General features: G+C 54.8%; 3 protein-coding genes across 3 annotated transcripts; 1 reads left to right on the forward strand and 2 right to left on the reverse strand.

Moving 5' to 3' along the window:
- Positions 1–302: 302 nt before the first annotated feature.
- Positions 303–1,019, reverse strand: IUM83_11398 (uncharacterized protein; the record flags this gene model as incomplete). The annotated part of the gene is made up of 1 exon (XM_067935954.1): positions 303–1,019. One exon carries the CDS (start codon positions 1,017–1,019, stop codon positions 303–305), a length of 717 nt encoding a protein of 238 aa, XP_067781781.1.
- A 124-nt stretch (positions 1,020–1,143) lies between these two features.
- Positions 1,144–3,968, forward strand: IUM83_11399 (uncharacterized protein; the record flags this gene model as incomplete). Its single annotated transcript, XM_067935955.1, has 2 exons — positions 1,144–2,456; positions 2,534–3,968. The coding sequence occupies 2 exons, from the start codon at positions 1,144–1,146 to the stop codon at positions 3,966–3,968; spliced, it is 2,748 nt and encodes a 915-aa protein (XP_067781782.1).
- Positions 3,969–4,189: 221 nt separating this feature from the next.
- On the reverse strand, positions 4,190–5,209 carry IUM83_11400 (reverse transcriptase; the record flags this gene model as incomplete). Its single annotated transcript, XM_067935956.1, has 1 exon — positions 4,190–5,209. The coding sequence occupies one exon, from the start codon at positions 5,207–5,209 to the stop codon at positions 4,190–4,192; it is 1,020 nt and encodes a 339-aa protein (XP_067781835.1).
- Positions 5,210–14,045: the final 8,836 nt, after the last annotated feature.

The following is a 14,045-nucleotide window of genomic DNA, read 5'->3' on the forward strand; positions in this document are numbered from 1 at the left end:
GGAACCTCAGATCTGTGGCCTCTAGAGCGATTCTCAGACCTCAGACTCCAGACCGAATTCAAATCTCAGACCTGGGGATCTGGGGTCGCCGCAACTCAACGTTCGCAGAGCTCAGTTTCCAGATGTAGCCAGCACAACTTGAAGTATGTACAAAAACCAGACTTGGATCAAGAAATATCCATGTTCCAAGTGACATGTGGCCGGTACGTGGTAGGGTTTGGGCCTCTGACTGATGGGTCCTGGCCAAGAATTGGCTCGGACCTCGTCACAACCGTCCCTTATGTGCGCTGGGTCCAAAGAGATCATTCTCGAGTTGGCCCCGGCGCACATAACCGGAAGATGCCCACACTCGCCCCGTCCCGGCCGCGAAATCTCTTGCCGCGGCTCCCGGGTCTCGGGCCCAGCCATTTCGTGAACAGTCCGGAGTCACAAAACTTCATATTGCAGCGCTGGCACGCGCAGCACATTTTTTGGATGGCCGACGACCACGCGGACGACCAGCGGCTCCCCGTGCCATCGCAAGGTGGCGGCGGACAAGACGCGGGGTCGCGGGGCGCTCCTGCGGCTCCCACAACCTCCGGCAGCGTGTCCACGTCCACAAGCAGCACGTTCACGGCCTCTGGCAGCACTCCCACGGCTTCCGCCTCCGTGTTCACGGCGACGGCGACCTCCACAAGCGCGTTTGCGTCGTCGGCGACCTCCACGAGGGCGCACACGGGCTCCACGACATCTTCGGCAGCTTCCAGCATGTCTCCAGTGACTCCAGCATCCGCCTCGACGGTCCCGCGCTCTGCACCGGCACTGCCGGCTTCGCAGCCATCGTCCGGCAGCACCACGAGCTCCTGCACGTCGATCACACCGCCATCCGCATCCACGACGCTCGCATCAGTGAGCACGGCAGCTTTGACGCCACCGCCAGCGTTGCAAACGCCTTCGGCGACGTCTCCGACGGGTCCACGGCGGTCGTTCACGCTCTTCAGTCCCTCGCAACGCCACCCGTCGCCCGTGCCGTCCACCATTCGGGTCCCCGCGACGCTTGACGACGTGGAGAACCGCGCAAACCTCGTTGATGGGTTGGATGGGGTCGCGCGCATCGAAGATGTTACGCGCTTCTCGAGCACCGAGTTGGCGTGGTTGAGCAGGATGGCACACGTCACCGCTTCGCAGGACGTGATCCAGCCAGTCGCTTCCGTGCCGCTGAACTTCTCGGATCCAAGATCGCGTATCCGCTTCGAGCGAGAGACCGTCCCTCTGGTGCAATGTTTCGGCGTGGAGCACTTCGCGCGCCGCGTTGTCGGCACGGCCCAGTGCTTGCAGCGCGTGCTGAACTACGCTCAAGCACTCGAGCGTCCCAGTCCCGGTGGTGCGGCCCACATTCAAGTCGGGCAGCTCTCGGCCGAGATCAATCGGCTGACCGTGGAGCTGAAGCGCGAGCGCGAGCGCCACGCTCAGGAGATGCGCGACTATCAAGGCTCTCACCAGTACGACGCTGCCGCAGCCGGGCGAGAACAGGTGGTCCGTGGTGAGCTCCAGGCCGCTGAGGCTCAGCTCAATTTCCAGCTGTCCGAGAACAAGAAGCTTCGGGCTCAGCTCAGGGCACAGCCACCAGCCCCACCTCCGGCCAGCAGTCCGGATCGGCTACTTCGAGCTGAAGTTCAAGCGCTAACCAAGAGGCTGGACGACGTGCAGGCTGAGAACCAAGCGCTTTGCGGGCAGCTGAAGAAGTGCGGCAGCGACCTCGCCGCCTGCCAGAGCACCCTGCACGCCAGCGACGTCTACACCACGCAACTCAAGCACCAGCTACTGAGCGCGGTCCCGTTCTCAGCTGAGGCGCTGATGAACTTCCTGATGGCGAACTGCAGCGCTTCGGGGCACTGGGCGCGCCTGTATGAGCTGCTTCAGCGTTTCCAGAGCCAGACGGACGTCCCAGCCAGCTTCAGGACGACGCTCCAAATCTCGGCGCGGGACCAGACTTCGGATGACTGTGGGCCCTACGTTCCGCTCAACACCGCCGACCCAGTTCCAAGCCCAGCGTCCGCGATCGTTCTCAGCGCTGCGGCTTCGACGTTGACGTCTCTCCTGGGTTCGGCTGTGCCTCCGGCGGCGTCAGCGACATCGGCTCAGGTTACCACTTCGGTCCCGATCCAAACTCAAGCCTCAGCTCAGCCCAGCAGCACGTTAGCTCAGCCCAAGGCCACGTCGACAGCAAAGCCGAGCAAGAAGAAGAACAAGAAGCCAAGCTCCGCCCGGACTCCTTCGCTGAGCAGCGCTCGAAAGGCTGGTGGCAAGGTAGCCAAAACCCCAGCCCAGCCAAGCAAGTCTTCAGGTCTTCTCGCCGCTTCCAGCACAAGTCCATCCAAGCACCTCAGGATCAAGCGTATCAACGATCGGATGAGTCTGCCCGGCTACCCTTCGTCCCATTCGCCCCAGAAGGTTCGCGCCTCCAAGGAATCTCCGTCCCGGGTCTCAGATCGTCTGGCAGCGCTCAAACTCCCCGACATCTGCCGTGGGAGCATGTCCGTGGCGACGTCAGGGAGTTGATGCGCGCCGGCGTCGACTTCTGGGACGCCGTGGACCAAGCCGGGAAGTCGCAACTCCTGCATGACCAATTTGGGAAGAAGGCCCTCGTGAGCATGCTGGTCTCGGCGATCTACTGGGAGCAATTGGACTCCACGCCTTGGCTGGCGTACGTGCCGTCAGCGTACTACGAGGCAGCGATCAAGCGGGTCCGCGACGTGCACTTGAGTCAGCGGCCGCCCAACTGGGATCCATTGCCTGAGAAGCCCAGCCCGGAAGACGAGGACGACGACTCTTCAATCGACACTGACTTCTCAGATGTCGACGACGATGCCGATGACGATGATGATGAGCTGGGCAGTGGCGGGCACTACCAAGTCAAGAGCTCCAAGTCAGGTGCCGCTTCAGGGAGAAGCTCCAGTGGGGGCAAAAGGATACGCGACCCAACTTCGTCCGCCGGTGGCTCAACTTCCAAGCGCGGCAAGACTTCGTCCCGTACAACTTCGCATGGTAGGTCCAGTCCTGTTGATCTGCAGGTTCCAGTGTCTGACCAAGCGATTGACCCAGCTCGTACATTGGCTCCGCAGCAGATCTCAGCTCGCTCGAGTGGACGCTCTAAGGCAGGGCTCGCAGCGCGCCCAGATGATGGAGTTATTGAAGAACCGCAACCGGGCCAAGGTAGCTGGTTGCATTATGGCATCAGAGTCCAAGACCTTCCTCGGCAGACGTTTGGCTTCCCCAGATACGCGCCGTGCAAGAGCCATATTCAGCACCTGCACCAGCGCTGGGAGCCGGTCGAGTACTTGGAACTTCTCAAGACAAAGCCCTGGGATGCCATGTGGAATCAGCGAATCCAGACCCTGGTGTTCTTTCGATGTCACGACTTGGGCCCGGTTATGGTTCGCGCTCTGAAGCGTGTGGTCAACTTCATGAGCCTCTGGCGGCGAGCTTACTGGGAACGCTTGCACTGGGTCACGATGGATACACGTTTTGATTACGAAGCCATGGCTGCACTCCTGGGCATTCCTGAGCTTGTGGATCTCTACCGTGACCGCAAGGAGCGCAGTGCCGAGTTCGAGGTTCGACGTCGGGAGCTCATGGAGGATCTGGGACGCGTCAAGGGCTACACGGATGATATCTGGTACGAGCCTGGACTCTGGGTCGTCCCTCACGATCCTTGTCATTGGATCCTTCGCGACCCAAGTCGCCAGATCTCGCTCCCGGATCAACTCGAAACTTTGGACGATGCTGAGCCGGCTCGCACGCAATTCGCCACTCGCAGCTCGGACGACGCGTTTCTGGACCTGGCCCCTGTCGAGCTCCAAAGAGACCCACTGGACGATGAAGAGCGAGCCCAGAATCCAATCGACCCAAGCATCATCTACGATCAAGCTGAGTTGGAGAGAGTTTTGGAGAGCCTTCGGCGCCACCGAGGAGAGGAGGATGAGTAGTTCACAGAGATGTAGCGTTTTTAACTTAATATGACGTCCTCACGATTTTGCATTGCGTGTGTCACTTGAGTTCTTATGCATCTCAGCTCGTTTTCACTTCCTCAGTTAGAAACCGCTTCGGCTCACTCCAGGCATATTCAGGATAGGGTAAACATGTAGAACTTCAACAAATTTCAAACACAAAGCAACATTAACACATGCACGGTTTAGGCTGAATACCTCTACTGAGCCTCAGGCTCAGGAGGTTCATCACCAGCCTGCATAGCTTTAAACCGTGCCTGCGCTCGCGTGCTCTTGTTGAATTCGTAAAGTAAAGCTCCACAGTTCAGCTGCGACATCGGCAGCCACTCCAACTCCGAATAACCCTTCCACTTTACCAAATACTCTCGGACTCTTCTCGACGTCCGGGTTCTCTTGACCCAGCGGACATCCCGGATGGCCTCAACCTCATAGACATCCTGAGTTTCATCGGGCTCGTCAATATCCTCGGGCAGTAAGGCTGCATCTAGATCATCTTCCTCAGACACTTCAATCTCAGCTGTGGGTCGGTCTGGGAACAGTGCTCGTGGCTTGAGTCGACTCACGTGGACCCACGGGTAGAGCTTGTACCCAGTCCCCTCGATTTTCAGCTTACACCGATAGTCATCTGAGACTTCCAAGATCCGGAACGGCCCATGCCAGAGATGAGCAAATTTCTTGCTCAGTCCAGGTTGCACTCGGGCCAGGTATAACCAAACAGCATCACCGACAGCAAACCCTGACTTCAGCCTCTCAGAGAGTTCAGCCCAGACCTTAGTCTGAGCTTTCGAACGTTTCTCTTTGGCTTTAGCTTGGAGGTCCTTAGCCCAAGCTTGGGCGTACTCATATCGCCTCTGCACGTTCCGTCGCCACTCATAAGCAGTCCTTTGATCCAGCCCAGCGGGGGGAGATCCCAGCATAGCTGAGACTGTGCTTTTCGGGTCCCAACCGTGAACCAAATAAAATGGAGTGTCGAGACGAGTAGCGTCGAAGGACGTGTTCAGAGCCCACATCAACTTCTCCACTTGGTCGTCCCAGTCGCTTTGGTCAGGTTCGGAGACATAAGCTCGGATAGCTCGGACTACGGTTTGCACAGAGCGTTCTTGCTGGCCATTGGCCTGGGGGCGGTAGGCTAGGGTCGCACGCTGTCGACTTCCCAGCATTTCCCGGAACTTGGTGAAAACCTCACTCATAAACCGAGGATCTCGGTCATGACGCAGCATTTCACTCGCTCCAAACCTCTGAAAGACATATTCCATGTAAACCTCAGCCACATCCTGAGCTGTAGTAGAACTCATAGGCCGCCCAATAACATACCCTGAGAAAGCACACTGGAAAAGCAGCAGAAATACATTGCCACGATCTGACTTAGGAAGATGTGTCACAAAGTCCATAGAGACCACCTCAAAGGGCCGAGACGCCAGAATATTTCCGGGTGAAGGCCCTGGGTTGGGCGGAGCTCCTTTAGCAGTGACACAATCCACACATTCCTTGACATAGCGTTCCACATCTGCATACATCCCAGGCCAATAGTATTCTTGGCGAAGTCTCTCGAAGGTGCGAGTAATTCCCTGATGGCCGCCTTGATAATCTTCATGGCTCAGCTGCAACAGGTCGTCCCTGAGAGCGGAAGGTACTACCAATCTCAGATTCCCAGCAGCGTCCCTGGGTCGACCTGGGGTAGGACGGCTCAGATAATACAGGATATCCCGAGAGTCTAGCACGTAACGATCCACAACCTTCGCCACATCTTCAGCTTCGGCCGCGGACATGTCTTCAAGTTCACCTTTAAGATAAGCTCTGAGCTGTTTTGTCCAGGGCTCAGCTTCTTGCTGCACGAGGATTCGTCGCCACCTTTCGGCTATTGATGCGGCGGGTGTCGTCATCTCAGGTACATACCTGGGTTCTGCTTCAGCCTGGATTTCTGAAGTCTCCGTTGGGGTTCCCTGTCTGCATCAGCGCCCGCTTCTTGGCGCCGGGCTTGATTACGAGTGACCACAAAAATCTTTGCGTCAGGAGTCAATGGTTCAGCCGCAGCTTCGAGAGAGGTTGGTTCTGTCTTGGGTCCGGGCGCAGTTTTTGTGACAACTAAGTGTTCCGCCGCGGAGTTAGCAGGTTCAGGTGCCTCAGATTTCACCAATTTCTCAGGGATTCGATTCATCTGTCTGAGCTGACTCAGCTCCACCGGGTCATCAACCACTACTGGGCCCTTAGCAAGGAGTGTCTTTGAGGTCAAATAATCTGCGGCAGCATTGAATTCTCGCTTGACATGTACTAGTCTCAGCGATTTAAACTTGAGGCGGGTAGACTCGAACTGAGCCAGCAATAATTGAAGCCCAGGGTTCAAACATTGAATCAAACCTTGTGCCTGCTGAATAGCAATTCGAGAATCTCCAACTACAACCAAATCTGAGATTCCACGTTCCAAGGCCATGCGAGTGCCCTCGATTAGACCATGATACTCGGCTTCGTTCACCGTGACACCTTCGAAATGAAAACCTCGAGCTTCTACAACGTCCCAGGACGGCAACTTCCACAGGATGCATCCAGAACTGCCTCGCCGATCTGAAAGTTTAGCTGCTCCGTCAAAACTAAGCAGCCATCCCTCGTAATCAGCTTCAAGCATCTCCAGACTGATGGGTGGAGCTCGGACTACACGTCCCTTAGCCGGGATCAGGTTCTCAGCGATTTTATCAAGCTGCTCTCGGGGGTAATCCCAGCTCCCAGAATTGCAGCGAGTCCGTCTTCATCACGCTCTACTCTGTAAATCTCCAAGGGCCATGGAGCCAAGCGAGCAGCCCATTGCTCACAGCGACCTTCCAGGGACTGAGACCTAAACAACCACTTCAGAACTGAATACCGGGTGTAGACTTTCAGCAATTTGCATCCAACCAGCATTGTGTAGAAAACTCTGAGAACCCTGAGTAGGGCTACGACCTCTTTCTCAGCTGGGTGGTATCTGAGCTCCTGATCATGAAGAACCCTTCCGGTGTAACGCACCGGATGAATTACTCCATCGTATTCTTGTCCCAGCACGGCACAGACAGCCCAAGGATTAGCGTGAACTATGATCACAAACGGCTTTTCCCTGTCTGGGTGTCTGAGCAATGGCGTCGAAACAATTTTCTCTTTCAGGATCCCAAACGCCTCCTTAGCTCGACTGAGATCTCGACCTTCCCGGACTTGATCGTCGGTCAACTCGTAGAGGACAGAGGCTACAACTGGGAGGTCTTCAATAAACTTATTGTAGTAATTGAGACTTCCCAGAAAAGACTGAACTCCCTTTAAAGTCGACGGGAACGGCAAATCTCGGACTCCCTTGGCGATCTTCGGCTTAGCTCGGATCCCCTCAGCCCCAATTTCGTGGGACAAATACGAGATCGTCTTTTTACCGAATTCACTCTTAGGTAGGCTCACAGAAATTCCCCAGTATCGCAGTCGGTACAACAATCGATTCAAGTCGATACACAGTTGATCCCAGGTTTCAGCACCATAGGCGATGTCATCGATGTACGAACTTCGTCCCAGAACTGGGTTCAGCTGAGGAGGGGCTGGTATGTTTCTCCGAAACACCGTCAGCTCTGCACACAACACCGGCAATTCATTCTCAACTCCATCTGAGCCCTTTGGCTCAATCCCCAGAAACCTCAACACATCTGGGTCCACCTGAGCCTCTTCCGAGGCTGGGAGGCGGACAAACCCCCACAGACAGTTGTCCAGCATTTGTTGGTAGATCAGCGGGGCATTTTTCAGTCCAAACGGCATGCGGGTCCACTGGTAATGGCCTAACGGGCAAATAAAAGCTGATATGAGCTTAGCCCTGATCGTCATAGGCACAGCCCAGAATCCACTAGCCATGTCCAAGCTGAGAAACCACATCGCACTCTCAAACCCGATCAATAAGTCATCGATCAAAGGCAGAGGGTAATGCATTAGCTTGATCAGCTGGTTCACCAGTCTGTAGTCAATGCAAAGTCGAATATCAACTCCATTCTTCTTCATCACAATGACAATGGGTGATGCCCAATCTGAGTGTGAAGTCTCGATCAGTCCAGTTTCCAGTAACTTCTTGAGCAGATCGTACACCTTCGGCAACAGATGCGGAGGAATCGATCTCGAGCGCTGAGCTATAGGCTTGGCGTCACCAACATCTAAGTCACAGACAACACCTCGCGCAGGGGCTGGGACTGCATTCCCATCTCCCAGAAAACTTGCGTGATGTCTTTCCAAGATCTCCCGGATCTGGGAGTCCATCTCAGGTGTAGTTTCACCAACTTCGCCGATGTCAGCTGAGTTCAGGTCCGCTTTGGGGTTCAAGTCCTTCAGTTCAGGGAGAGCCGCTAGTTGATCTCGGAGATCGCTCAGCAGCGCGCTTCCTTCGTGATAAAACACCGTAGCTTCTTCATCTATTTCAGCCTCCATTCTCAGACATCGAGAAAACGTCTCGTCCAACTGAGATCTGAGGTTGCTCACAAAAGTCTCCGATTGTCTCGAAAAACTCTCTTCAGTTCCTGATCAGCATTCTCAGAGGTCTCTGGCTCAGATTTTCGCGCAAATCTCGGGTTCGTTAGGATCTTCTGAGGCCAAGGATAAGAATGCTTCTCAACGGCAGGGGGTTCGTTCAACTCCCGAAGTTTCTCAGCTTCCTCTTCTCGCCTCAGAAAATCCTCAGAGGGCTCAGCTTCAAAAATCAACTGTGCCCATTCTCGATACTTCCGAGATCGCGGCCGCACAAAAAAAGTCTCCATGTGGCAGGTAATCCTTCTCCACCAAACAAGCAACCACAGTGTGTTGATATACTGGGGTCAACCGGTCTGAGATATTGACAATCTTGACTGCTTTCGGTTTCCGCCCAGCTCCATAGATGAATTGTGTCACCCATTGCTTGCCCCTCCCAGCCCATTCCTGGACTTTCTGAGGGTCGGCACGGTCATACTTCACAGGGCGAATCACAGATTCTCCTGGTTGTAGCCAGGCGGTCTCCAACATTCTGACTCCGATTTCCAAACCAATATGATCCACCTCAGGTCCTCCAACTAAGAAAAGACTTTCCTCATCTGGGAGTTGAACCATGCCTTCGCGTGCACAGAGGCGAACCCCAGCAGCAATCATGAAGTCCATTCCCAGAAGACAGTCGACACCTTCTCCAACATTACCAACCCAGATATCCATGATGTAAACAACCCGAGTTCCGAGCGTCAACTTGATCTTAGCTTGAGCTGAAACATAAGTGGGAACGTCCCCGACCCCAGTTACTTTGAGTCTGTAACCACGTCTGAGCTTGAGCCTTAACCTGCGTGCAAGGTCTAAGCTCATAAAACTCGTAGTAGCCCCAGAATCCAACATAATCTGTAATCTGTGATCGAAAATCGCTCCATGCACCTTTGCCACCGCCCGTTTTTCACCAAGTAAAGTGTGATTGCTCCACCAGCCATATCTCTGACCTGGGACTAGGGCAAACTCGAGATGGTTCTCAAGCTCAGCCTCAGAGTCTGGGTCTTCGAGGTCAGCTCCAACGGAATAGACACATCCTTGCTCAGATGAAGACATACATTTGGGGTTATTACTGCGCCAACATGGAAGGGCAGAGCCCACATATGCATATGCGCAGCATGCTTGGGACTTCGGCTCGTCACGCACTGGTTCCCAGACCAGCGAGCCTAGTGGTTTAACGGCATCCCAGACTCCGGGCCATCCAATAGAGCTTGGACTACCTCAGGAGAGAGGCCCTCGATGGAACCCCAGCACGGATGACATCCTGTACTGCTTTTAGAGCCGACCACATGTCGCATAAACCCCGGCGATGGTATTCGCCGCACTTGGAACATGGTTGGCGTCGACAGAACTGAGTCGGGTGACCCTCTTCGTGACAACGTCCACAGATGAGCTTGCTCCAGCATTTCTCCGTAGTATGGCGGCTGCTGCCGCATTCTCCACAAGTCTCAGCATGCTGGTACTCATCGCTTCTGGGCTGGGATCTGGGCTTCCAAGCCAATTTCTCAGCAACTCGGTAAATCTCCTCATCCAGCAGGGCTGTTGTACAGCTTAGCTCAGATGGTTCTGTGATCTCCTTCCCGGACATCTGTGCCTCTTTGGGGCTCAGATTCTCAGCTCCGGTCTCAGTTTCGGTCTCAGCTTTATTATCTGAGGGAATCTCCGAGTCATCCTTGAAATGGACATGTCGTCTCAGATCTGAGTCGAAATTTCCTCCATCAGCCAAGAACGCCCGGCCCTCAGCTCGTCGTTGCTGAGGCTTAAACCTACCAAACTGCACAGTCTGGGATGGGCTTCGCTTTTGCTGAGCATCCCGGCTTTCATCTCGCTGCAGAGCTTCAATACGTTTCAAAGTCTCCTCCAACTCGCTCAGCGTGTCAAACTTCTGACCTTGCAGAGTGGTTCTCAGCCGAGAATCACCCACAGCTTTGATGAAGCGCCTAATATGCGCTTCACGGTCTGGGGTTGGCTTCAGATAAGCGATGTTGGCCTTCTTTACAGCACGGTTGAGGCGGTAGAAGAACATTCTGGGGGTCTCTCGGTCTCGGATCCTCATCTCGTAGTACCGCTCAGCCTTGGAACCAATGCTTCGGCACCATTCCTTCTTGAAAACGTGTGAAAGCTGTTTCCAGTCTGAGCGGACATCATCTGAGAGCTGAGTACACCAGTCTTTCAGAGAACCTGAGAGTCTCATACGAAGCTGGACAATCCGAGTTCGTTCATCCCAGGGTGCCATGGTAGCATAGTACATGAAACGCTCCCACCAGTTGACTCGGTCCTCCAGGGGTGCATATTCATTGAACTTTTCCAGAGCATCATGGGGAATCATCGCTTGGACTACCACTCGAGTCCCAGAGCTGGGATCAGCACTCTTGGACTGGGCCACAGCTCCAAACTGATTTTGGAGCTCATCCTGAGAAGAGTCACTTGAGCTGGAATCGTCTGACTCAGATCCGCTATCATCTGGGCCTTCTGGCGGCGACGTCCGAGATTTCTGACTTCGGCGAGACGCTGAGCCTGACTTCATCTCAGACCTGGTCTCAGATTTGGTCTCAGAAGTCTTGGTCCTGGTTGAAACCTGGGCTTTCCCAGCTGAACTTGGCTTGCTTTGACTGGCTTTTACCAATTGTTGCACAATACTCGTCAGCTGAGCAAGCTGGGCCGTCACAGAGTCTCCAGGAGTCTGAGATGTAACCGGGATGGCTGGGATAATCTGAGCTGGGGTCTCAGGCTGAGATCGAGAAACAGCAGTTTGGCGAAGTTGGTCTTGAGCCGCTTGGAAGCGGCGGATTTTCTCTTCTTGGATCGCCACTGCCTTCTTGTGGTCGATCTGAGCTTGGGCATATTTCTCATTCATCATTCTCAGCTCAGATTCGTATTCGGCTCGAATGCGGCTCGCTTCAGCTTCCTCAGCTCTCTTCCGCTCAGCCTGCCGAGCTCGATCCTCAGCTTCTCTGAGACTTTGTTGCACACCCAAGAGATACCGAGCTCGGGTTTCGTCTTCCTTGCGTTTCTGAGACTCCTCCTCAGCCCTCTGCTTGGCCAACCGCTCGAGTGCTTCCAACTGAAGTTGTTGCTCTGACTTCTGAGATCTGGGAGCTGAGTTTAAACTTGTTTGGGGAATGTACTGCTGAGAGCGGTGATCAATCGTCTCGGCTCCTTGCTCCACAAGTAAAGTTCTCAGCTCAGCCTCGAGCTCAGCTCGTCTTGCCTGAGCCGCAGCAATTCTGGCTTCCGCCTCAGCTCGGACTCGGGCTATCTCGCGTTGATACACACTCTCCAGTTCAGTGTCAGTCACAGGAGGCTGAGAAATTTTCGGAAAAACATATTGCGGGGTCTGACGAATTTCCCAGGTCGGCTTCACAGATGGGGTCACAGTTCTCTGAGGTTCCGCATCATTCATGCCGCTGAGAGCGTCCTTCTCAGATTCTGGTGTGCCAGGCAATGGCACTTGCGAGGGGTTCACGTCCCTGGCCGTCCCAGTCTCAGACCGAGCTGAGGCTGAAGTAGTCTGGGGTGTAACTGAGACCAGTACAGCTGGGAAATTACTCCGCGCGGCTGCGGTCACAGATCCCATCATCACCGTTGCACTTGAAGTGGGTCCAAACGTTCCAGCTCCAACACCATAATCTGAGAAAGACATCAGAGACGATCCCGAGGAACTTAATCCAGACAGGTCCGTCCCTTGGTCATTCCCAGCCATGGAGGCATCAGAACCAGCTTTTGCATCAACCACACTTGGAACTGTGCCCGATCTTGCACTTCGCATAGCATCCGAATCACTCCCAGACCCGTGCCAGGATAGCAGAGATGTTGAGGGGATCGAAGGATCTGAGCGCGACGAGGGCAGCGGAATCTCAGCCGGTTCATGGCTCAGCTGGGGTTTCTTGCAGGTGGTTCTTCATCCAAGCTCGAAGCTGGGCTTCTCGGCCGAAGACCAGTCAGCTGAAGACGCATTACCACTTCTGGGCCAAGGAAAAGCTGGGCATCCTCACCCATAGCCACATCTCCATCTCGATCAACTGGGAATCCGAGTTGGGTCTCAGATCCCTGAGCAGCAGACTGGGTCTGAAGAGAATCTGAGGTTTGTCGAACATAGTATGCTGTAGTACCAACCACAGATTTCCAAGTCGCCAGCTCAATGCCGAGGAAATGAGCGATTCGCTCGATCTCTACTCGGACCCGAGAATCTGGGACCCCAGACACTTCACCCAAGCTGGGCCAAGCTGGGACTCGGTTCACAAATTCATACCCAGCTTCCCAGAGCATAGTCTGCAAGAGCGCCACGCAGGCAATCGGTGGAAGCAATTTCAGCGAAACTTTCACAGCTCTCAGGTCTGAGATGACCGGGAGTCGCCGTCGCTCAGCTCGAAACACGTTCAACCACCTAGCGGCAGGCGACCGGGTCACAGAAAACAAGTGTCGACCGGTCGACTCAGCAGCTTTGATGAATCCCCACAGGTCGTAACCACCGTGACACGGGTTGTACGCGATGTCGACCGGGTGAACAGTCTCAGCTGGGACTCCCATCCACATCTCAAACTGGGATCGTGCATAGCTCAGCATTTCTTCGTCAGTCATCGCTGGGAGTGGGGCTAGAGCCCAAGTCTCAGCTTCTCCCTCAGGCACACCTTGCAATCTGCGAGTGGTTCTCTGCTCAGGCCACAGAGTACTTGACCAAGCACCGCCACCACTTGCATAGCTGGGAAGTGTGACACCAGGCGCATAACTCAGCCTTGTAGGGGTCGTCCCAGCCCCAGAAACACTTTTCGTTCTCAGATGTAGCTCGCGCTTACCCAAAGGCTGAGCGCACCACCCTCGGCTTGGATACCGGGATTACTCTCAGTAGTTGGCTCTGGGCTGAGACTCGGCGCTTGAGCAGTGGTCATCTCAGCTGAGAAACTTCCTCGATGTGTCGAACTGTGACTCGCTGGTGGTAATCCCAGACTCGGACCATCATTTCCCGGAACATCTTGTCTTGGATCCGAATCTCGACCAGTCTCAGCTTGCTTCTTCACAGGCGAGCTGGGCGGCGGCTCGGCATCCTCAGTTTTGGGCGCAGCTTCAGGTTCAGCACTCATCTCAGCTTCTTCCTCAGCAGATACGCTCAGATCATCACTTTCTGGGACCCTTTCCGACTTCCTGGACCTGGGCGTCCCAGCATTTTCCGTCATCACATCAGCCGGCAAACCAGCAACTCTGAGACTTCGCCGAAGCGAAGACTCAGGCATCTCACCACTTGTCTTGGAAACTTTCGAGTCGGGAGCAGTCGACATGACTTGCACACGTCCGTCACCAAAGTCGTTTCCTGATCCGGGCACGCGCACCAGCTGTGGCGATGCGGGCTCCAAAATCAGGGAATAGCCTCGCGGCTAGACCTCGATCTCAGACCACTCAACTCAGAATCTGAGATTAGATCTCAGATCCCAAGCTGGGTGAGGCGTGTGTTCCTCACTCTTGCAATCCCTTGACTTGGTTCTTCCTAAGGCTACGCTGTGGGCCCAGACTTGCGTCGGCCACACCAGCTGCCTCCGAACTCGAATGTTCCCAGTCGGTGCCAGACGA

Source organism: Phytophthora cinnamomi (assembly GCF_018691715.1).
Source record: "Phytophthora cinnamomi strain GKB4 chromosome Unknown Contig114, whole genome shotgun sequence".
NCBI lineage: Eukaryota > Oomycota > Peronosporomycetes > Peronosporales > Peronosporaceae > Phytophthora > Phytophthora cinnamomi.